A 24,107-nucleotide genomic window follows, 5' to 3' on the forward strand; every position below is an offset into this window, starting at 1 on the left:
GATGGCTGGAGAGGGATTAGCTTTCCTATTCATAAGAAATATGAGTTGTCAATCCCGACAGAGGTCGAAAGGGCACAAATTCAAATAAACAATATGAACTTGTTCAATTCTCTTTAGTAATATGGCTTTGTGATATAATACACAGCAAATATTAGATTACTGTGCTGCCTAGTGAATGGCTGGCTTTCACTTATTCACCCGGTGTATCTCTGTGTACTATTCCATCTCTCAAACACCTTACTAAAACTGAAATCTCAAACATGCTAAAATTGAACTCTCAAAGATCGTACTAAAACTGGACTCTCAAAGACCATACTAACACTGAACTGGGTGAGAAGGAGTTGATCGGCTGTGGCATGCTTATGTCTAGAAGGCAGACTTGGAGTTGTGAAGCAGGGTCAGGGACTGTTACATTTTACAATTACTTGTCTTTACGATTGGGAGACATCTGGTGAACAATCCACAACTCAATAGTGATAACTTATATAAGATGTTAACCATCAACGACTTTCCAAAGAGCAAATACAATTGTGATTTCCAGGAGAGGTGTTTAAAAAAGATTTATTGAGAATCCAAAATCCACATTTTACATGCAGGACATGAGAACATCTTGGGAACAATTGTAGTGGGGTGATATTTCATATGTACAGTATCAGTCAAAAGTGTGGACACACCTACTCATTAAAGGGTTTTAATTAATTTTTACTATTTTCTACATTGTAGAATAATAGTGAAGACATCAAAACTATTAAATAACACATATGGAATCATGTGGTAACCAAAAAAGTGCTAAACAAATCCAAATATATTAGCCATCCTTTGCCTTTATGACAGCTTTGCACACTCTTGGCATTCTCTCAACCAGCTTCACCTGGAATGCTTTTCCAACCGTCTTGAAGGAGTTCTCACATATACTGAACACTTGTTGGCTGCTTTTCCTTCACTCTGCGGTCCAACTCATCCCAAACCATCTCAATTTGGTTGATGTCGGGTGATTGTGGAGGCCAGGTCATCTGATGACTCCATCACTCCCCTTCTTAGTCAAATAGCCTTTATACAGACTGGAAGTGTGTTTTTGGTCATTGTCCTGTGAAAAACAAATAATAGCACAAATCAGATGGGATGGAGTATCACTGCAGAAGGCTGTGGTAGCCATTTTAGTTAAGTGGGCCTTGAATTATAAATAAATCACAGACAGTGTCACCAGAAAAGCACCCCCACACCATCACACCTCCTACTCCATGTTTCACAGTGGGAACTACACATGCGCAGATCATCTGTTCACCTACTCTGCATTTCACAAAGACATGGCGATCGGAAGCAAAAATCTCAAATTTGGACTCATTATACCAAAGGACAGATTTCCACGGTCTAATGTCCATTGCTTGTGTTTCTTGGCCCAAGCAAGTCTCTTATTCTTATTGGTGTCCTTTAGTGGTGGTTTCTTTGCAGCAATTTGAACATGATGGCCAGATTCACGCAGTCTCCTCTGAACAGTTGATGTTGACTAGCAAGAATTGTTCTGAGAATTGTCTATATCAAAGGCAGATATTTAATTACATTGTAAAATTAATGAATTCCCAGACAAGGCATAACACATAACAAGGCAATACTGACATTAAAGCATTTATCCTAGGCATATAGACAAAGCATGAATAAAGAGATGCCTACTAGGCCAGAGGCCTAGAAAATTAGAATTGATCATACAACCTTCCTCCATGGGCTGGATACAGGATGAGAGTGAGAACAAAGACATGTAATTCCATTTATAACATCTGAAAGTGTAACCTTCACAACCAAAACCAACGACCATTGACCAATCAAACGATACCCAGTTTACAGTGTAACCTAACCACCAAGGCCCAATCTCCACTGGGTGTCACAGCATCAAAAGGTTTGTGTGGGGGATAAGGCCAACATAAAAAAAGACAGAATTCCTGAGAAGACAATAAAACCCTTTGCATAGAGCAATTCAGAGTTCACCCTGTACAGATACAAGTTAGAAAAGAAATAATACCTCCATATAGATAGCATCAGAGTTATCTTCTGTGAACAAGTTTCAGATAGATACCAAACATGGACACTATAGTGTTATTGTATCAGTATTCAACAGTCAGTCCTCTGGATACTGTAACAGAGATATTTTTGCGCCTCAGAGGTGGGAGGGCTGACTAGTCCTTGGGAATTGTCCTTTGTGCTTCCCTTGTGTCCCTGGACCATTTGCCATTCAGCTCTAGGTGACAGAGCACATAAATTAGGGCTGAGCTTAAACAATCCACAACTCAAAAGTGACTCAATAAGTTTTCTTGGGAATCCAAAAACCCACATTTCACATCTACAGTTGGTATACCATGGCGCTTGCAACGCCAGGGATGTGTGTTCGATTCCCATCGGGGACCAGTACAAAAAAAGTATGAAAATGTATGAACTCACTACTGCAAGTCGCTCTGCATAAGAGTGTCTGATAAATGACTAAAATATCAAATGTAACATCTGGTGAACAATCCACAACTAATATAATATTTGTACCATTCCAATGACTTTACAAAAAGCAAATAAAATAGTGATTTCCAGAAGAGGTGTTGAAACAGATATGTTAGAGAGAGTAGCAGGGAGGGGAACTTTCTGATTGGATGATGGATCACTTGCTTATTACCAGATCGAGTTGTGGTCAGAGAAACAATAGGAATCCAATCACAATTCTGGAATGCATTCTCGAGAATCCAAAACCTACATTTCACATTCCGGATCAATCCAAGGACTGTGACTGCAGGATTGCTGTGGTCTCCTTTGGTGCTAACTGAGAAAAGTGATTCTCTCCTGTTGCGAAGACAGTACTGGTGCTGTGATGGGTAGGGAGGTACAGTATAAATAACAATGTAAAGAAAACCAACAACTCTACTATCAGCTCCAATTGGTTCATGATTAACCTTGTTTGAGATGGAGCAGGAAGTGAAAACAGTTGGTGAAACTGGCCTCAAGGCAAAGTACTTACGTATGTGCATTACAGAAGAAACCATATATTCTAGACTTTTTTAAATTACTAATTCATAAGTTGGTGGAGGCAGTTAAAAGTGTGTTTTTAAATCTTAAAACTGTTAAATTCCCCCAAATATTCAAACAAAAGATAAGATAATATTACAGAAGTATCATCAGATAGATTGCTGTCTTATCTTGGCTGGTGGAAGATGAGATGATCAGAGTACAGCCTCTCCTGCAGTGAGAAGGTTTGATTACCAACAACTACGAGAAAGCCTACAAGGGAGGAAGTGAGGGCCCTCGGAGTGTGGTGTCAGGTAAATAACCTCTCACTCAATGTCAACAAAACAAAGGAGATGATCGTGGACTTCAGGAAACAGCAGAGGGAGCATCCCCCCCATCCACATCGACGGGACAGTAGTGGAGAAGGTGGAAAGTTTCAAGTTCCTCGACGTACACAAACTTTTACAGGTGCACAATCGAGAGCATCCTGTCGGGCTGTATCACCGCCTGGTATGGCAACTGCTCCGCCCACAACTGCAAGGCTCTCCAGAGGGTAGTGCGGTCAGCACAACGCATCACCGGGGGAAAACTACCTGCCCTCCAGGACACCTACAGCATCCGATGTCACAGGAAGGCCAAAAAGATAATCAAGGACAACAACCACCTGAACCACTGCTGTTCACCCGCTATCATCCAGAAGGAGAGGTCAGTACAGGTGCATCAAAAGCTGGGACAGAGAGACAGCTTCTATCTCAAGGCCATCAGACTGTTAAACAGCCATCACTAACATAGAGTGGCTGCTGTCTACATACAGACTCAAATATCTTGCCACTTAAATACATTTTATAAATATATGTAATAAAGGTATTACTAGTCACTTTAAATAACGCCACTTTAATAATGTCTACATATGCTACATTACTCATCTCATATGTATATACTGTATTCTATACCATCTACTGTATCTTGCCTATGCCATCACTCATCCTTATATTTATATGTACATATATTATACGTACATATTCATCCCTTTACGTTTGTGTGTATAAGGTAGTCGTTGTGATTACTTGTTAGATATTACTGCACTGTCGGGAACTAGAAGCACAAGCATTTCGCCACACTCGCATTAACATCTGCTAACCATGTGTATGTGACCAATAAAATTTGCTTTCACATTTCCAAATAGGCAAAATGTGCAGCACCCATATCAAGAATACCCCAGAGTGTGTGGACTACATTTCATAACCTCTTAGCTTATCCTTCATGTTCATGCTCCAGCCATGAGTTCTCAAGGGCTATTCACATTCCACACAAACCACATATATCAAATGCTGAGTATGGGTTTGTTTGATTTTCTGTTTCTTCTTTAAACCCACTACCAACTGCACTATTTTTTTTATAGTTCAAATATTCCTTTGGACAAGGTATTTGAATAATTCCAATATGAAAAATGGAACCAATTAATTTGTGTAGCATTAAACATTCCTCAATGAGGTGACACATCTGTTCTAATATATATTCCATCCCAAATGGTACACATAATGCTTATTGAAAGTGCAACCAAAATCAGTTCCTGGCAAACTGACACATTATCTACCATTTACAGTCAACACATCAATAATGTAAACACAACATTTTCAGAAAAACCAACAGGACTTCCTTTATTGGCTAACTTATTTCTATGAAATTCTGACAGGGGGTGACTTTTCATTCAGTGCTTTTGGGAAGTACGTACAAAGGACATGGAATTAATTGTTTTGGTTTGTTTAAACCATACAATCAAAATAGCATCTACTTTCCTTATTGTAACGTTTACACGATTGTTTTGGGAATCTATGTAAATTCTGTTTACTGTTTGTATATACTGTTTTAATATATTCATATTCAAAACTAGGGGAGTGTTACATTAGGTTTCTAATTTAGGAAAAGAACTGGCTTCTTTGAAAAGTTGCCTGATCCATAGTCATGGAACTGACAGACAACAAGGTGGGCAGCAACATTGCTTTGTCATTAATACTGGGAGGTTATTTACCCCATACAATGATTGATATAAATTCAGAGATATACCCTTCTCTTAAACCAACTGATATGACAGAATTCTTCACATAGTTTTGGTGTTACCTGAATAGTGATCAATACCAAAGTAAAATAACACAACCTATCCTATAAGCAGTAGAAATAAAGTGATATCCTCTTATTTTCCCTAACCGTATATGCACAGCAACAACAAACCTCTAAAATATTTGAGCTTGTTGGCCATCAAAATTGCACTGATAAACGATGGGGAATAGCCTGCTTGTCCTTTTGCAGCTTTCCTACCAATGCATGCGTTGTCCCAACCAAGCACCCAAGGTAACTGGCCAAAATTAATAAGCTTGCTAGCTAGCTACTACCAGACACAAATGAGAGAACAACTCATTGACAATTTTACTCGCCGAGCAGATTAGGCTGTTTACATGTTATATAGAACATTCATGAATAACTATAACTTTTTTGGCCTACGGTTGCTGACACCGGTCTTATTCAGCAGGTCTTGCGTGTTCGTAAATTCATCCATTATTCAGCGCTCTGGCACCCTCAGAGCACTCTGAAATTGGAGTAGATGGCTAGCCATAGTGAATTTGTGAACGCAAGAGAAATGCTAACTGGATAACAGGCATTCAGCATAGCTACCAATCAAAGCGATTCACATTTATTTCTAGCTAACCAAATGACACGTGCATCTCTAGCTGTGTAGCCATCAAAAAATGATATGAGGGGAAAAAGTCGGTGAATGTCCTCACTCACGTCCTCCTAGCAGCTAGCTAGCTATCTAGCTAACGCTAGGATCTGTGTTTTTAGCTAGCTACATAAATAGATACCCTAGCATATTAGCCACATTATGTCTGACTTGTGATCATTGCCCTTGCTAGTTTGATTGTATTGACATTCCCAGCCTTAGTTACAATCGTCAGTTTTTGTCCAAAATATTTAGTCATTGAAAATGAAACAGTGCATCCGGAATGGAGGCCAGTTGTGATTTACAACATAATGTATTTACACCAAATGTATTGGTGAATTATATTAATCATGCATTGAACTGCATCCATCTATTCTGCCAACAATGCCTTAATGTACGTCATGGAATGTTGAGTCAAATAGAACCTATTTTTAAAACCTCTTATAAAGTTGGTTTTTTAAATGCCCTTACATTGGTCCCAAAGTCATTAAACTGTACAGAAGGATTTTAAAAAATCAGCAATAGAGAAAGAATCCAATCCGCATTATATCCACACTATAAAAAAGGTGTGGGAGTAATACATATATACAGAGAGGAGGGGTGGGGGTAGTGCAGGAGGGGGGTTGCGGTGAAAGGTCAGCAGAGGAGGCGGATGAGTGTGAGGAGAGCTGTCAGGCTGGGCAGAGCAGCTCTGAGACTAGAGGCTCCACTGGATGACATGCAGTGGTCTCTGTTCTGGCCAATGCAGGCAGCATAAGCCATGACATGGGGAATGTAGTTCTGCTCGTGGACACCGTGTAGCAGGTGAGCCATAGGGCCCTTAGCAAACACAGCCACATCCTCTCCTCCATGAGTCTCCATACTCAGCGGCACTGCAGACTGGGCCTTGTAGTTATTTTCCTCTGAAGAGAGGGAAGGAAGGGAAGGGGTGGAGGTGGGGAAAGGGAAGGAGAAAGAGATCAGAAGGATGATTTTCTGGCATGCCAAAGACCAAGTGATGTCCTCTATGACAGAGGACTGTCAAAATGGCAATACTCCATTGATGATAAGATTTCACTTACCATAGTCAAGGGTGGAGACGTTCTCTCTCAGACCATTGACTACTTTAAACCCTGGTCCATTCCCATATAAGATGGCTGTGAAGGGCTTCTGGTCCACATCACTCAACATGGGAGCCAGTCCTGTAGACAGAGAGGAAAATAATGAACCACCTCCATCACAAACCATTAATTACAACATACACAACATCCAAGTGACTGATGACAGTGTAGCCACATACAATATACAATGCATTGTTGCAAAATCATCCACTGCTCACCAAAAATTGTGTTCCCCCTTGGAGTGTAGCCTCCAAAGTTGAACATGTGAGAGTGGTCAGCAGTGACGACAGTCATTGTGTCATATATGCTGGTCATGAGGCCGGCGTGGCCAATGGCCCGGTCCATCTCCACTGCCTCATGCAGGGCCTGCTTGGCTTTACCCTCGTGATGTCCGTGGTCGATGCGCCCCCCTGCCAACGCACAGCTTGGTTAACCTCTCTCTCTCAAGCAGATGAGAAAATCTAGCATCAGGACTGGCAAAGCAGCCTAAGCTGTACAACTTCACATTCAACATGATATACATTATTAAACTTGTGCAGCTGATACAGTATTTACTGGTGCCAGAGTAAATGTAACACAACAATCACCCTCCACCAGCAGGTAGAATCCGCTGGGGTTTTTCTTCAGGATCTTAATGGCCACCTCCACCATCTCTGTCAGTGAAGGATCTGTCTCATTGTTTCTCTCCAGGTCATAGGGAAGATCTCCAGGCTCAAACAGACCTGTGTTAACACAGGAAGCAGGGTTTAATAATTGCAAAATAGGTAGAGAAGATGATCAGTGGTTAACATGAATACAAAATGTGAAACAGGAAGGTCGTGAAATCAATAAAGAGCAAACTATTTAAAAAAAATAACTCACCCAAAAGGTAATCCACACTATTAGGGTTTAGCGATAAAAGTTCCTTCTTGTTCCATACATAATGGGCATTCTGTTTATTTAATAGATAAAACAATACATCATATGGCATTGATCCAACCCTGTGACAACCTAAAACGATTCAAATGTTAATAAGAAAAATAGAGAAAGGAAGACAGAGAAGAACAAGGAAGAAACAACAGGACATGGTAGAAGAGGAGTGAGAGAAGAACTAAGACAGAGCAGCTGACCTTGTTTTTCATTCGGTTATTCCACTCCTCCACCAAGTTCCTTCTATCGATGCGGGTACCGAAGTGTTTTTTCTCTCCAGGATACTCCACATCTGACTGGTTTTTGGGGAACATGTACTTCCTCCCTCCTCCCATAATCACCTAGACATCCACCACAGAGGTAAAACCTTTGATTCCTCTCTATGGACATCCCCGGTAGGGTTAAATATTTTCCCGGTATTTTACAAATGTTCAATCGCCAGAACAAATCCCTTTTCTACCGTGTAACCCGGTATTTCCCGCCAAAACCAGAAGTGTCACTCAAAAGCATGTAAATAGGCCTGTCTGGATTTGATTAGAGCTTTGATCAAAAATTCAAGCCTGATGCTACCTGAGCCTGCCATACATTAAAAACATTTAATGAGCCCAAGGCCAAAAAAGCCCAAATGATTGTCCCGTCATCCAATTGCCTACATATTGTATAATATAGTCTACTGTACATTACGCATGACAGAAAAACATAAAAGCCCATAGATGTAGCTTGCTATATGCTCTCTTTGGTAAATAAATTAAAGTAGCTCCAGTAGGCTAATCTTTTTGAGTGTGAACTGTACTGTATTGTATTATACCGCATTATATGGACTGTAATTACGCATCGTTCAGGCTAGCGAATTCGATATTAATTTTGAAATATTCTTAGGGCCTATTTGTACACTGAACAAAAATATAAACACAACATGTAAAGTGTTGGTCCCATGTTTAAAAAAATCCCAGAAATTCTCTGTACACACCAAAAGCTTATTTCTCTGTGCACAAATTTGTTTATATCCATGTTAGTGAGCATTTCTCCTTTGCCAAGATAATCCATCCACCTGAGGTGGTATATCAAGAAGCTGATTAAAGAGCATGATCATTACACAAGTGCACCTTGTGCTGGGGACAATAAAGGGCCATTTTAAAGTGAGCAGTTTTGTCACACAAATGTCACAGATGTCTCAAGTTTTGAGGGAGCGTGCAATTGGCATGCTGACTGCAGACCTGTTGCCTGAGAATTTAATGTTCATTTTTACACCATAAGCTGGCTCCAACGTCGCTTTAGAGAATTTGGCAGTACGTCCAACCGGCTTCAAAACCGCAGACCATGATGTGTAACCACACCAGCCCGGGACCTCCACATCCGGTTTCTTCACCTGTGTGTGTGTGTGTGTGTGGGGGGGGGGGGGGGGGGGGGGGGGGGTCTGTAATAAAGCCCTTTTGTGGGTAAAAACCCATTCTGATTGGCTAGGCCTGGCTATCAAGTGGGTGGGCCTACAATATGCCCTCCAAGGCCCACCCATGCCAATCATGTGAAATCCACAGATTTGGGCCTAATGAATTCATTTGAATTGACTGATTTCCTTATTATGAACTGTTACTCAGTAAAATCTTTGAAATTGTTGCATGTTGCGTTTATATGTTTGTTGTACATAATTAGTAGACTGATGCATACAGTATCTTTCATAGTATTTCCCCTAATGTTATTAGTCTACCTCCTCTTTCTCTCTTGACTGCTTCATTCCTTCCTCGCTTTCAACAGGTAGGCTGAATTAAATACATGTTGTTGTCCTTAACTTCATCATTCTAATTACAACTTTGAATAATATAGGACTAAAATTAGATGCAGAAGGCTTTCACTTCTCATCACGAAGATTGAATGGTTATGCTTCTGAATAAATAACTGCTGTAGCCTACCGCGTTCACTCTTCTTTCAAACTACCCGTGCATTCTGGCTGCTGTTTTTAACATTCAGCAAACAAGAGCTTGCATCCCTCTTCGAATAGTCTATTGGTATAAGAAATTAAGAAAAAAAAAGAATGTCCAGCAAGCTATTCTAATCTAGCTTTTCCTGCATGGGACTCCAAGAGCTAAGGAACATTGTTTAACGAGAGAGGCCAGCGGAGCACAGGTGCGTGCGTATTGTGCAAGAGACAGAGGCTATAAATTAGAAGCTTATTATGCATTACCCATCATTAATTAGCTAAATATAAGTCTAATACTGCATTGAAAGTATTACATGAAACAAGTAGGCTGGGACTTGTATATACAGTGCATTCGGAAAGTATTCTGGCCCCTTCACTTTTACAGCCTTATTCTAAAATGGATTAAATAGTTTAATCCCCTAATCAATCTACACACAATATCCCAAAACAACAAAGCAAAAGCAGTTTTTTTTGTGCAAATGAATAACACATTTAAAACTGAAATATCACATTTACATACAGTGGGGCAAAAAAGTATTTAGTCAGCCACCAATTGTGCAAGTTCTCCCACTTAAAAAGATGAGAGAGGCCTGTAATTTTCATCATAGGTACACTTCAACTATGACAGACAAAATGAGGGGGAAAAAAATCCAGAAAATCACATTGTAGGAATTTTAATGAATTTATTTGCAAATTATGGTGGAAAATAAGTATTTGGTCACCTACAAACAAGCAAGATTTCTGGCTCTCACAGACCTGTAACTTCTTTTTTTCTTCAGACCTGTAACTTCTTCTTTCCTCTGTCCTCCACTCGTTACCTGTATTAATGGCACCTGTTTGAACTTGTTATCAGTATAAAAGACACCTGTCCAAAACCTCAAACAGGCACACTCCAAACTCCACTATGGCCGAGACCAAAGAGCTGTCAAAGGACACCAGAAACAAAATTGTAGACCTGCACCAAGCTGGGAAGACTGAATCTGCAATAGGTAAGCAGCTTGGTTTGAAGAAATCAACTGTGAGAGCAATTATTAGGAAATGGAAGACATACAAGACCACTGATAATCTCCCTCGATCTGAGGCTCCACGCAAGATCTCACCCCGTGGGGTCAAAATTATCACAAGAACAGTGAGCAAAAATCCCAGAACCACACGGGGGGACCTAGTGAATGACCTGCAGAGAGCTGGGACCAAAGTAACAAAGCCTACCATCAGCAAGGGCATTGAAGATGAAACGTGGCTGGGTCTTTCAGCATGACAATGATCCCAAACACCCCGCCGGGCAACAAAGGAGTGGCTTCGTAAGAAGCATTTCAAGGTCCTAGAGTGGCCTAGCCAGTCTCCAGATCTCAACCCCATAGAAAATCTTTGGAGGGAGTTGAAAGTCCGTGTTGCCCAGCAACAGCCCCAAAACATCACTGCTCTCGAGGAGATCTGCATGGAGGAATGGGCCAAAATACCAGCAACAGTGTGTGAAAACCTTGTGAAGACTTACAGAAAATGTTTGACCTCTGTCATTGCCAACAAAGGGTATATAACAAAGTATTGATATAAACTTTTGTTATTGACCAAATACTTATTTTCCACCAAAATTTGCAAATAAATTCATAAAAAATCCTACAGTGTGATTTTCTGGATGTTTTTTCTCTCGTTTTGTCTGTCATAGTTGAAGTGTACCTATGATGAAAATCATGTTTTTAAGTGGGAGAACTTGCACAATTGGTGGCTGACTAAATACTTTTTTGCCCCACTGTAAGTATTCAGGCCGTAGAGAAGCCAGATATAGACATATAATTTAATAGTTCCATTTCACGCCATGCTGTTCATATAAATAATTTATTGTAATTTACAGGTTTTTCAAAGTTATTTATCCTGGGAAAAGGGAGTGGTTTTGAGCAATAAATCCACAATAAATCTCAGTAACGGGGTCCCGCCATGCAACCTTAATCCATGGCAAGAATAATGAGGAGAGGAATTATCTGTGAGTCATTACATTACAGGTGCAAGTTGCTCAACATTACTGTCTGAAAAATGTATACAGAATAAAGAGCAATCATTGTTTTCAACAATAGCTGTTGCTTATAAAAATGCTCTGTTTTTAGCATGACTGGATATTTTCTGTAATATCAGGATCCATATTATATACACTACATGACCAAGAGTATGTGGACACCTGCACATAGAACATATCATTCCAGAATCATAGCATTAATATGGAGTTGGTCCCCCTTTGCTGTTATAACAGCATCCACTCTTCTGGGAAGATGTTGGAACATTGCTGGTGGGACCTGCTTCTATTCAGCCACAAGATCATTAGTGAGGTCGGCACTGATGTTGGGTTATTAGGCCTGGCTCGCAGTCTGCGTTCCAATTCATCCCAAAGGTGTTCGATGGAGTTGAGGTCAGGGCTCTGTGCAGGCCAGTCAAGTTCTTCTACACCGATCTCGACAAACCATTTCTGTATGGACCTCGCTTTGTGCATGGGGGCATTGTCATGCTGAAACAGGAAAGTACCTTCCCCAAGTTGTTGCCACAACGTTGGAAGCACAGAATTGTCTATAATGTCATTATATGCTGTAGCGTTAAGATTTCCCTTCACTGGAACTAAGAAAAACAGCTCCAGACAATAATTCCTCCTCCACCAAACTTTACAGTTTCCACTGTGCATTGGGGCAGGTAGCATTCTCCTGGCATCTACCAAACCCAGAGTCGTCTGACTGCCAGAAGCGTGATTTATCATTCCAGGTAAGGTGTTTCCACTGCTCCAGTTTCCAATGGCGGCAATCTTTACACCCATCCAGCGCTCGGCATTGCGACGAACAGTTATCGTGCTGATGTTGCTTCCAGAGAAATTTTGGGACACAGTAGTGAGTTTTGCAACAGAGGACAGATGATTTTTACGCGCTAAGTGCTTCAGGACTCGCGTTCTGTGAGCTTGTGGGGCCTACCACTTTGCGGCTGAGCTGTTGTTGCTCCGAGACATTTCCACTTCAGTTGACCGTGGCAGCTTAAGCAGGGCAGAAATTTGATGAACTGACTGGAAAGGTTGCTTCCTATGACGGTGCCACGATGAAAGTCACTGAGCTCTTCAGTAAGGCCATTCTACTACCAATGTTTGTCTATGGAGATTGCATGCCTATGTGCTCGATTTTATACACCTGTAAGCAACGGGTGTGGCTGAAATAGCCAAATCCACTAATTTGAAGGAGTGTCCACATACTTTTGTATAAAACGTGTAATTGCTGTGACTCACATCAATGTTAGGAATGTTCTCAAAGAGCTGCCTGGCGATGTCCTTGCAGCCCGCCTCTACTGCCTCAGCGGGCATTTCTCCATCGGAGTACCAGTCCCTGTCCACACAGTGGGCATAGGCTGCACTGGGGGTGGCATGGTTCACACGCGTTGTCGTGACTATTCCCACTGACTTGCCTGGGTAACAAACACACAAACAGTTTTGAACCTGCTACTAGGATTCTGTGCAATAGTCCGCCAGATCTAAAGACAACGATTAGCTCCAAAGAATCTGCTAATTCTAGTTGAACTTGAACAGAGTGTCAATTCATTTTTCAGTCATTTGAGAAATATGAGAAAACAATTTCTTTATTTTCTTGTTTGTTGGATCCCTGATCCTCTCTGACCCCTGACCTCTACTCCAGAAGACTTGTTTTCATTCCTGCCATGTCTCTAAGTCATTGGGGCCTGCTAGGGAGTCTCTGCCTTTAAGAAAATACATCTGTAGCTATAAACTCCTCATTGAGATCCATGTATGCCTAGGATTACAATGTTATCATGGTGTGTCTCTACTGCTTATCTCAGGTTGGCCAAATAAGGCTTAATAGGTCTGGTGTGGAAAGGTACTGTGAAAAAACATGAGTTATAATGAGACATTACCGGCTTCCTTGGCCCATCTGAGGATGGAGGTGACCTCGTTGCCCTGTGTGGTGTTGCACTGGGAACGTACGGCAGCTGCACTCACACCCACAGTGCCCTCGTTGGCCTTCACCCCACAGAGGTATGCTGTGGCTGTACCCGCACTGTCTGCAACCTGGGCATTGGTGTTATATGTCTGCAGAGACAGGATAGTAACGTGTGAATTATATAGAATTGTAGTAGGAGACATTGTTCTGCATGCCGTGTTGGTGTTATCCACACCTCCAAGCATCACCTTGAAACGCTCAGATTGAAGTAATTTCTTTTACATTCTTCATTCTTACACAATTATTGACACAGACTACTACATGATCAATCATGTGTGGAATGTGCTGCTCCCTCAACTATAAAGACAGTTTTATGATGTGTGGCTTCTTGCCAAGTATGTAACATAATAACACATTATTATCGTATGACATAGACAGTATGTGACCAGGTATATTGGTCTTGATCTTGGTGAACCATTCATTACTTCCAGATCAATAATGCATGCTATTCTATAGCTTTTCTATATGATAACAGGCCAGGTCAGACCTTGGAAAGCGCAACAAAGGGGAACTTGTCCATCTCCAGCTGGGTCTCTTCCCCACTCTGTCTGCTCAGCTGCCCCTTCAGTATTCGTGCTGCCGTCACTGTGGGAATGCCCATTCCTACACAACAAAAGCAAAGCAGTGCTCGGTCTGTTATGGTGTGATTCTATTTAAGGAATAGAAAGCCTTTCCATCTCATGCATTAACACCTTTTGGTTTTCTATCTGGTTAACATGGCTCTGTGGTCACTTTTCACAGCAGCTGCTCCATCCACTGAACAGACAACTCTACATTTGGTGGTAAATAATCCAGTCAAAAGAGCTTTTACTTGAGATCTGCCTTTTCACAAGTCAACAAAATTTGTATTTTAGAGATAACTATCTATTATTCCTTTGTTTTTATATGGGTATCAAAATGGATGCTTTTGTAGAGGATGTGAACTGACGTCCACTTTCACTTTATCCAGCATGATTGTTTTAAGCATGGTTGTCATACATGATAGAGTAAGATACATTGTATGCTGCTGCATGTAAAACATAGACAGTTAAGATCCTTTGGGGGGGACAGTTTAATGGGTCACTACATAACATAATATTAAGCAGAAGCAAAGTAATTTCCGGTCACAACTTGCAGACTTGTTTACGTGTTGCTGTGCGTTTTGTTGCCAACCTATTTTGCTACCTGACAACTTTACGGTTTTTATTTTTTAATTACCGTTTATATTTTTGTTTTTTTAGTTTTTTCCCTCAACTTTTTAACTCTGGACGCTTTATCTGGACACGGTTCGTCAGGACCTCCAACAGCCGAAGCTAAGTAGTAACATTAACACTAATTGCAGTCGCTGTACTCATAATATACAGGAGAACGATCGCCTTACGGCGAGGATAGCTGTGCTACAAGCCCAGCTTCAGACGCAATCGTTAGGCAAGGGTAATTTCAGTGTAGGAAAGGATGAAACAGCGTCTGTGCCACCAGTAAGTACAGATAGTAGTATAAATCCCCTGGCACAGTCCCCGCAGCCGGACAACTTTCTCACGGTTTCTGGAAGGAAATGCTGTAGGAATGCTCAACCGGTGTCGCTCATTCAGCCGACAGAAACTTTCAACTGGTTTTTCCCATTAAGCAGTGAGTCGGAGTCAGAGGCCGAGCCTTCTCTTATCTCTACTCCTCCCGTTACGGGGTCTGAGACGCCGAAGCTTCCCACCATTAGCTCTGACAAATTGAAAACTCTAGTCATTGGCGACTCCATTACCCGCAGTATTAGACTTAAAACGAATCATCCAGCGATCATACACTGTTTACCAGGGGGCAGGGCTACCAATGTTAAGGCTAATCTGAAGATGGTGCTGGCTAAAGCTAAAACTGGCGAGTGTAGAGAGTATAGAGATATTGTTATCCACGTCGGCACCAACGATGTTAGGATGAAACAGTCAGAGATCACCAAGCGCAACATAGCTTCTGCGTGTAAATCAGCTAGAAAGATGTGTCGGCATCGAGTAATTGTCTCTGGCCCCCTCCCAGTTAGGGGGAGTGATGAGCTCTACAGCAGAGTCTCACAACTCAATCGCTGGTTGAAAACTGTTTTCTGCCCCTCCCAAAAGATAGAATTTGTAGATAATTGGCCCTCTTTCTGGGACTCACCCACAAACAGGACCAAGCCTGACCTGCTGAGGAGTGACGGACTCCATCCTAGCTGGAGGGGTGCTCTCATCTTATCTACCAACATAGACAGGGCTCTAACTTCTCTAGCTCCACAATGAAATAGGGTGCAGGCCAGGCAGCAGGCTGTTAGCCAGCCTGCCAGCATAGTGGAGTCTGCCACTAGCAGTCAGTGTAGTCAACTCAGCTATCACCATTGAGACCGTGTCTGTGCCTCGACCTAGGTTGGGCAAAACTAAACATGGCGGTGTTCGCCTTAGCAATCTCACTAGGATAAAGACCTCCTCAATTCCTGTCATTATTGAAAGAGATCATTATACCTCACATCTCAAAATAGGGCTACTTAATGTTAGATCCCTTACTTCAAAGGCAATTATAGTCAATTAACTAATCACTGATCCTAATCTTGATGTGATTGGCCTGACTAAAACATGGCTTAAGCCTGATGAATTTACTGTGTTAAATGAGGCCTCACCACTAGTGACCATATCCCCCGTGCATCCCCCAAAGGCGGAGGTGTTGCTAACATTTACGATAGAAAATTTCAATTTACAAAAAAAAAATGAAGTTTTCGCCTTTTGAGTTTCTAGTCATGAAATCTATGTGGCCTACTCAATCACTTTTTATAGCTACTGTTTACAGGCCTCCTGGGCCATATACAGCGTTCCTCATTGAGTTCCCTGAATTCCTATCGGACCTTGTAGTCATGGCAGATAATATTCTAATCTTTGGTGACTTTAATATTCACATGGAAAAGTCCACAGACCCACTCCAAAAGGCTTTCGGAGCCATCATCGACTCAGTGGGTTTTGTCCAACATGTCTCTGGACCCACTCACTGTCACACTCTGGACCTAGTTTTGTCCCATGGATAAATGTTGTGGATCTTAATGTTTTTCCTCATAATCCTGGACTATCGGACCACCATTTTATTACGTTTGCAATTGCAACAAATAAACTGCTCAGACCCCAACCAAGGAACATCAAAAGTCGTGCTATAAATTCACAGACAACACAAAGATTCCTTGATGTCCTTCCAGATTCCCTCTGTCTACCCAAGGACGCCAGAGGACAAAAACCAGTTAACCACCTAACTGAGGAACTCAATTTAACCTTGTGCAATACCCTAGATGCAGTTGCACCCCTAAAAACTAAAAACATTTCTCATAAGAAACTAGCTCCCTGGTACACAGAAAATACCCGAGCTCTGAAGCAAGCTTCCAGAAAATTGGAACGGAAATGGCGCCATACCAAACTGGAAGTCTTCCGACTAGCTTGGAAAGACAGTACCGTGCAGTACCGAAGAGCCCTTACTGCTGCTCGATCATCCTATTTTTCTAACATAATTGAGGAAAATAAGACCAATCCGAAATTCCTTTTTGATACTGTCGCAAAGTTAACTAAAAAGCAGCATTCCCCAAGAGAGGATGGCTTTCACTTTAGCAGTGATAAATTTATGAACTTCTTTGAGGAAAAGATTATGATTATTAGAAAGCAAATTACGGACTCCTCTTTAAATCTGCGTATTCCTTCAAAGCTCAGTTGTCCTGAGTCTGCACAACTCTGCCAGGACCTAGGATCAAGAGAGACGCTCAAGTGTTTTAGTACTATATCTCTTGACACAATGATGAAAATAATCATGGCCTCTAAACCTTCAAGCTGCATACTGGACCCTATTCCAACTAAACTACTGAAGGAGCTGCTTCCTGTGCTTGGCCCTCCTATGTTGAACATAATAAACGGCTCTCTATCCACCGGATGTGTACCAAACTCACTAAAAGTGGCAGTAATAAAGCCTCTCTTGAAAAAGCCAAACCTTGACCCAGAAAATATAAAAAATTATCGGCCTATATCGAATCTTCCATTCCTCTCAAAATTTTTAGAAAAGGCTGTTGCGCAGCAACTCACTGCCTTCCTGAAGACAAACAATGTATACGAAATGCTAAATTACCTTTTAATGGCATCAGACCGAGGCTCTGCATCTGTCCTCGTGCTCCTAGACCTTAGTGCTGCTTTTGATACCATCGATCACCACATTCTTTTGGAGAGATTGGAAACCCAAATTGGTCTACACGGACAAGTTCTGGCCTGGTTTAGATCTTATCTGTCGGAAAAATATCAGTTTGTCTCTGTGAATGGTTTGTCCTCTGACAAATCAACTGTAAATTTCGGTGTTCCTCAAGGTTCCGTTTTAGGACCACTATTGTTTTCACTATATATTTAACCTCTTGGGGATGTCATTCGAAAACATAATGTTAACTTTCACTGCTATGCGGATGACACACAGCTGTACATTTCAATGAAACATGGTGAAGCCCCAAAATTGCCCTCGCTAGAAGCATGTGTTTCAGACATAAGGAAGTGGATGGCTGCAAACTTTCTCCTTTTAAACTCAGACAAAACAGAGATGCTTGTTCTAGGTCCCAAGAAACAAAGAGATCTTCTGTTGAATCTGACAATTAATATTAATGGTTGTACAGTCGTCTCAAATAAAACTGTGAAGGACCTCGGCGTTACTCTGGACCCTGATCTCTCTTTTGAAGAACATATCAGACCATTTCAAGGAACGCTTTTTTCCATCAACGTAACATTGCAAAAATCAGAAACTTTCTGTCCAAAAATTATGCAGAAAAATTAATCCATGCTTGTGTCACTTCTAGGTTAGACTACTGCAATACTTTCCGACTACCCGGATAAAGCACTAAATAAACTTCAGTTAGTGCTAAATACGGCTGCTAGAATCCTGACTAGAACCAAAAAATTTGATCATATTACTCCAGTGCTAGCCTCCCTACACTGGCTTCCTGTCAAAGCAAGGGCTGATTTCAAGGTTTTACTGCTAACCTACAAAGCATTACATGGGCTTGCTCCTAACCATCTCTCTGATTTGGTCCTGCCGTACATACCTACACGTACGCTACGGTCACAAGACGCAGGCCTCCTAATTGTCCCTAGAATTTCTAAGCAAACAGCTGGAGGCAGGGCTTTCTCCTATAGAGCTCCATTTTTATGGAACGGTCTGCCTACCCATGTCAGAGACGCAAACTCGGTCTCAACCTTTAAGTCCTTACTGAAGACTCATCTCTTCAGTGGGTAATATGATTGAGTGTAGTCTGGCCCAGGAGTGGGAAGGTGAACGGAAAGGCTCTGGAGCAACGAACCGACCTTGCTGCCTCTGCCTGGCCGGTTCCCCTCTTTCCACTGGGATTCTCTGCCTCAAACCCTATTACAGGGGCTGAGTCACTGGCTTACTGGGGCTCTCTCATACCGTCCCTGGAGAGGGTGCGTCACCTGAGTGGGTTGATTCACTGATGTGATCATCCTGTCTGGGTTGCCCCCCCCCCCCCCCCCCGGGTTGTGCCGTGGCGGAGATCTTTGTGGGCTATACTCAGCCTTGTCTCAGGATGGTAAGTTGGTGGTTGAAGGTATCCCTCTAGTGGTGTGGGGGCTGTGCTTTGACAAAGTGGGTGGGGTTATATCCTTCCTGTTTGGCCCTGTCCGGGGGTGTCCTCGGATGGGGCCACAGTGTCTCCTGACCCATCCTGTCTCAGCCTCCAGTATTTATGCTGCAGTAGTTTGTGTGTCGGGGGGCTAGGGTCAGTTTGTTATATCTGGAGTACTTCTCCTGTCCTATTCGGTGTCCTGTGTGAATTTAAGTGTGCTCTCTCTAATTCTCTCTTTCTCTCTCGGAGGAGGACCTGAGCCCTAGGACCATGCCTCAGGACTACCTGACATGATGACTCCTTGCTGTCCCCAGTCCACCTGGCCGTGCTGCTGCTCCAGTTTCAACTGTTCTGCCTTATTATTATTCGACCATGCTGGTCATTTATGAACATTTGAACATCTTGGCCATGTTCTGTTATAATCTCCACCCGGCACAGCCAGAAGAGGACTGGCCACCCCACATAGCCTGGTTCCTCTCTAGGTTTCTTCCTAGGTTTTGGCCTTTCTAGGGAGTTTTTCCTAGCACCCGTGCTTCTACACCTGCATTGCTTGCTGTTTGGGGTTTTAGGCTGGGTTTCTGTACAGCACTTTGAGATATCAGCTGATGTACGAAGGGCTATATAAATCAATTTGATTTGATTTGATTTATCCATTGGCACTGTAAGCATGTTTGTTTAATGCTCGATGGCTCCCATATTCAACATTCGATTTAGAAAGTCTGAAACATACTATTTACTTCTGACTGGATTACATTAATCCTCCAGAATGTTTAGATGGAAACGACTGTGTTTGATGAGGAGGACATACTTATCATCAAAATACTAGTTTTCTACAACCACTAGGAACAATATTCTGGAAATGTATAAAAACTATTACATCTGTATGCTGCACATGAGCTCATAGAGTTAAGACTTCACTTCATCATACAGTATGGCACATACTCATGCAATGAAAAAGGCTCAGTGTAATCATGGCTTACCATCACCAAGGAAGAGGATGAGGTTCTTTGCAGTGTTTTGATTGAGCTTCTGAAGTGTGAGGGCATTCTTCAAAGTACGCTGAGCCCATGTGTTCCAGAACAGGGGATCTTTCTCTTGGTCTGCAACACAGAGGTAGACTTTTAGTTTTAAATGAGGAGGGAAAGAGGCCAGTAGAAGTGATCTGTAACACCTGCGAAAGTACTGGGACAAGTGGGACGGAATATGACCCAATTAAATGGATGTGTCACATCTCCAATAAATCAAAGCCCAAATTAGTTTCTACCCTTCTTCCTGAAGTGTGCACTCATTCACTCCTCCTCAAGGATTATAGGAGCATTGGATTGGTTTCAGCATGTGCTAAAGGATCTTTCCACTACATTTCCTAAACCGGTCCCTTTCCTTTCAAATATATGAACGGGAGTGAAGAAGTGCACACTTCAGCAAGAAGAAGGAGTGAAAAAGGTCTGTGTTAGTATGTGTCCCCTCTAAGCTCTTCCTGGTGGATTTCAGTCAAACAGCTAGATACTGTTAAGAGACATAACATTTATTGAAAGGTGTGTGTATTACCAGGAAACTGTGGCTTCCCCAGGCCTTCCCAGGCCAGGCAGGAGCAGATGAGCAGGATTGTCACCTTCATGATGCTTTCGCTCTATCGCTGTAGTGTTATCACATAACACGTCCCAAACTAGAGGGAGTCTGTAAAAGAAGGAGAAATCAGTGTTTATGAAAGTTGACGATGAGTTTGATTTAAAGTGCAGCAAATGATGTGGAAAGTAGGTAGGTTTCAACTTAGACATTTACAGTGAACAGAAGTAGTGGTTTTGTTGTAGTGTAGTCCTAACACGGCCCCATGGGCCCTGAGCAGCCAGCCTTCATCTATTATTACACCCCCCACCCTGTCCCTACCTTTTTCCTCCGCAGTCCCACCTCTGTCGCTCCCCTGACCCACCCCTGTCCCACCTCTGTCCCTCCCCTGTGCTGTGGTCAAGGTAGCTTTAATGGGAGCGTTAATGGGATTGTGGGTTGTAGTACAGCGATTTAACAGCCATAACAAAGCCAATATACATGTTTTTTAAACAAGGTTTACAGTTTTGTAAAAAAGAGAGTTTGGCAAATGTATTGTTACACATGTGCTTGAAATAAAATGGTATTTCATAAAGTCTTGAAACTGTGTGCATATGAGACTTGTTAATTTATGCTATTAAAACAGACAACGCAAGTCCTACAGCATTAGTATACAATATGCTGTAGTTGAGCTCACATAAAGCTGCTAGGCTGGTCTCTGAGGAGAAGAGAGGTTTTACCGTCCCACAGATGCATGCCCCTCCATTCTGGGAAAACACTGACCTCAGACACATTCCCCCAAACCTTGGCCCATCCAAAATGTAATGGGAGGAGAAGGAATAAATCCAGGTCAATCAATGTTGTGGTACTTCCAAGAACTCTGGGTTTTGGCTTTATCCTAGGGTATGCTGTACACATGATATCTATGGTGATATTTTTCATGTTTAAATGTTTCTAGCACTGGCATTCTTTCCCCTCCAAACAACCATTGCCTTGTTGAGGAGTTGATAAGATTGAATGCCTGTTGCGCTTATAAAGGCTCCATAAGACCATACTACTAAGAGTTTTTAATTCTGTCAGAGATAAGGCACATTTTTCTATTTAACTAGGCAATTCAGTTAAGAACAAATTCTTATTTACAATGACAGCCCATAAACAGTGGGTTAACTGCCTTGTCCAGGGGCAGAAAGACAGATTCTTACCTTGTCAGCTCGGGGATTCAATTGAGCAACCTTTCGGTTACTGGACCAACGCTCTAACCACTAGGTGAGCTGCTGCCCTTACAGGAAAAATTTGAAGTGCTCAATTGTAGATGAGATATCATCCTCTCCTTAGCAAAGGCTAAACATTCCACCCTATTAATGCCAACTCAATCACAATACAACTTGAGATGTACCCCATGTGCTTTACATCACTGGAACAATGGCCATGTCTAGGGAACAATGACTGACAAGAAAAGAAAAAGGAAAGAACAAAGGTTTGCCATATGTTTTATTTTTTTTTCTGTTTACCTGTAAAAGGTGAGCGTGTCCAACCAATTTAGGTATTGTGCATCACAGTGTATACATTCATTGTCAGCCAGATTGAGTAAATTGCAGAATGCTCTATCCAAATGTGTTGATTAAACAAATATTTCAATCATTCGGTCTGTCTGTCAGTGTATTCTCCACCTTTTCAGCTTTATTGGTACCTTCTTTCAATTATTTTCTGGAGAACTATTGTGTTGTGAATTCTGACATTAATATTACTATAGCTGAGCACTCACTGCTAGTTGACCTTTTTATAATCAAAATGAACACCCAACAGCATAGGATATCAACCAAAATGAATGAAACTGGCTATAGATCTAGATATGTGATTTAGTGTAGTATTGGTTTAATAAAAAAACTTCACCCTTATGGAGGGTACTGCTATTGTTGTATTGATGCTCAATCACGTGTTGGAAAGTTGGGAAGATTGCGATTTCTACCTACAAGAATCTGCAATCACAAAAACTTCTACCACGGCTACATTTATAGGGTAATATTGCTTTAAAGAGATGGAAAGCGATAAGCAATACGCATGTGGTGCTAGTGGCATGTTTAATTGCACCTTTTCCTGACAATGCAGCCAATTGCAAGGATATTTTATGTTGATATTTTCTAAATAGCCTGCACACGATAAACCATTGATATTCCAAACATAGACAATTAATACAAAGAGTTAAAGGAATACACTTACTTCGGGTTCTATTTAAGCTTCTGTAGCAAAACACTTATGTCTGTGTCATCCTGTCGCTCTTTTATACGCCTATGCACCAGCTCTGTTATGAGGGCTGAGAATAGCGGTTGATATCCCACCACGATGGCGAGAAACCACCCTATAAATAATGGCATCATAACATGAAGAGCTGGATCGTGAGTGCCGCCTGTCGACCAGTTTCACTGTTGCATTTAGACTACACAACATATTTAATTCAAACCTTAAATCAGCCGAGTTCATTGTCAGCATGTGAAATACTAAACTGAAACATATTATTGGCCTACATACTTAACATATAGGTTTATAAGTAGCTCATCGTTGTCATTACTTTATAGCCTCGTTTATAAATGTGTAAGAATACAGTTGCTTGCCAAATTTAATGCACAATTTTGGCCTTTACTATTACTATATTGCTATTTTATAACCTCGATTGCATAATGCCGCGTTCATGTGTTAGTCGGAACTAGGAAACTCGGGAACTTCCGACTTGCTAACTGGTTGAATGCAGCACATGTATAGGCTCCTACAACCAGTTAAAAGTCAGAAGTTTCCTAGTTCCGACTAGCACACGAACGCGGCATAATGCACCAATTAACCCTGAGTGATTTTTGTTCATAATTTTGTATCCTTTAGATGTCACTAGAGACCAGTGAATATTCACACAATGTTATATTGGCTATCTCTCATACAGGAAAGCTACACTACCTACCCTTTCTCTGAAGCATCCCACACACAAATGCACAGTGTGAACAGGCAAACAATTACACTACTGGGATTATCTCACCGCTGCCATCAGTGTGTCAATTGAGAGGGAATAGACATAGCAGGACTTGCATTTTCGCTGTGAGGGAGGGAGGCTACAACATTTTAGAGTATTTGTCATGGTCTTTGCACATGTGAAAAATATACATATCTTCTGTCTAAGAAGCAATGAATTGCTTGGATAAAATAATTTACTGAACTGATTAATAGAAGGCCTATTTGGTATAGGTTAAAACACCATCGGAGTCCCTCTGCTATTGTTTTATTACTTTTTTTAAAGCAAAAAGACAATACTATTATAGCAATGGATAATTAAAAAGACTGGACCAGCCAGAGCCAAGAATGTTACTTTCTAAATTACCATTAGGAC

General features: G+C 41.6%; 1 protein-coding gene across 2 annotated transcripts; it reads right to left on the reverse strand.

Annotated features, from left to right (window-relative positions):
- Positions 1-4,616: 4,616 nt before the first annotated feature.
- LOC139371168 (alkaline phosphatase-like) lies at positions 4,617-23,090 on the reverse strand. Of its 2 annotated transcripts, XM_071111303.1 has the most exons (13): positions 22,955-23,043; positions 21,937-22,013; positions 20,738-20,866; positions 20,170-20,289; positions 14,093-14,208; positions 13,520-13,694; positions 12,882-13,057; positions 7,911-8,051; positions 7,663-7,732; positions 7,389-7,523; positions 7,020-7,211; positions 6,763-6,882; positions 4,617-6,603 (listed from the first exon to the last, which is right to left on the reverse strand). In XM_071111303.1, exons 3-13 carry the CDS (start codon positions 20,805-20,807, stop codon positions 6,338-6,340), a joined length of 1,581 nt encoding a protein of 526 aa, XP_070967404.1. In that variant the 5' UTR covers positions 20,808-20,866; positions 21,937-22,013; positions 22,955-23,043; the 3' UTR covers positions 4,617-6,337. The 2 variants fall into 2 exon arrangements, with proteins under 2 accessions (XP_070967404.1, XP_070967403.1); XM_071111302.1 differs by lacking the exon at positions 21,937-22,013 and having other exon boundaries at positions 22,955-23,090.
- Between the last annotated feature and the right edge of the window lie 1,017 nt (positions 23,091-24,107).

This window comes from Oncorhynchus clarkii, chromosome 17 (genome assembly GCF_045791955.1).
Source record: "Oncorhynchus clarkii lewisi isolate Uvic-CL-2024 chromosome 17, UVic_Ocla_1.0, whole genome shotgun sequence".
NCBI lineage: Eukaryota > Metazoa > Chordata > Actinopteri > Salmoniformes > Salmonidae > Oncorhynchus > Oncorhynchus clarkii.

Bases quoted from the DNA above. Each gene is read 5' to 3' on its own strand.
- LOC139371168 (XM_071111302.1), bottom strand. From the start codon at position 20,807: ATGAAGGTGACAATCCTGCTCATCTGCTCCTGCCTGGCCTGGGAAGGC. The intron at 8,052-12,881 runs GTGAGTCACAGC...GTGGATGTCTAG, and splicing joins AGAACATTCCTAACATTGAT to GTGATTATGGGAGGAGGGAG. The intron at 6,604-6,762 runs GTAAGTGAAATC...CCCTCTCTTCAG, and splicing joins CGTCTCCACCCTTGACTATG to AGGAAAATAACTACAAGGCC.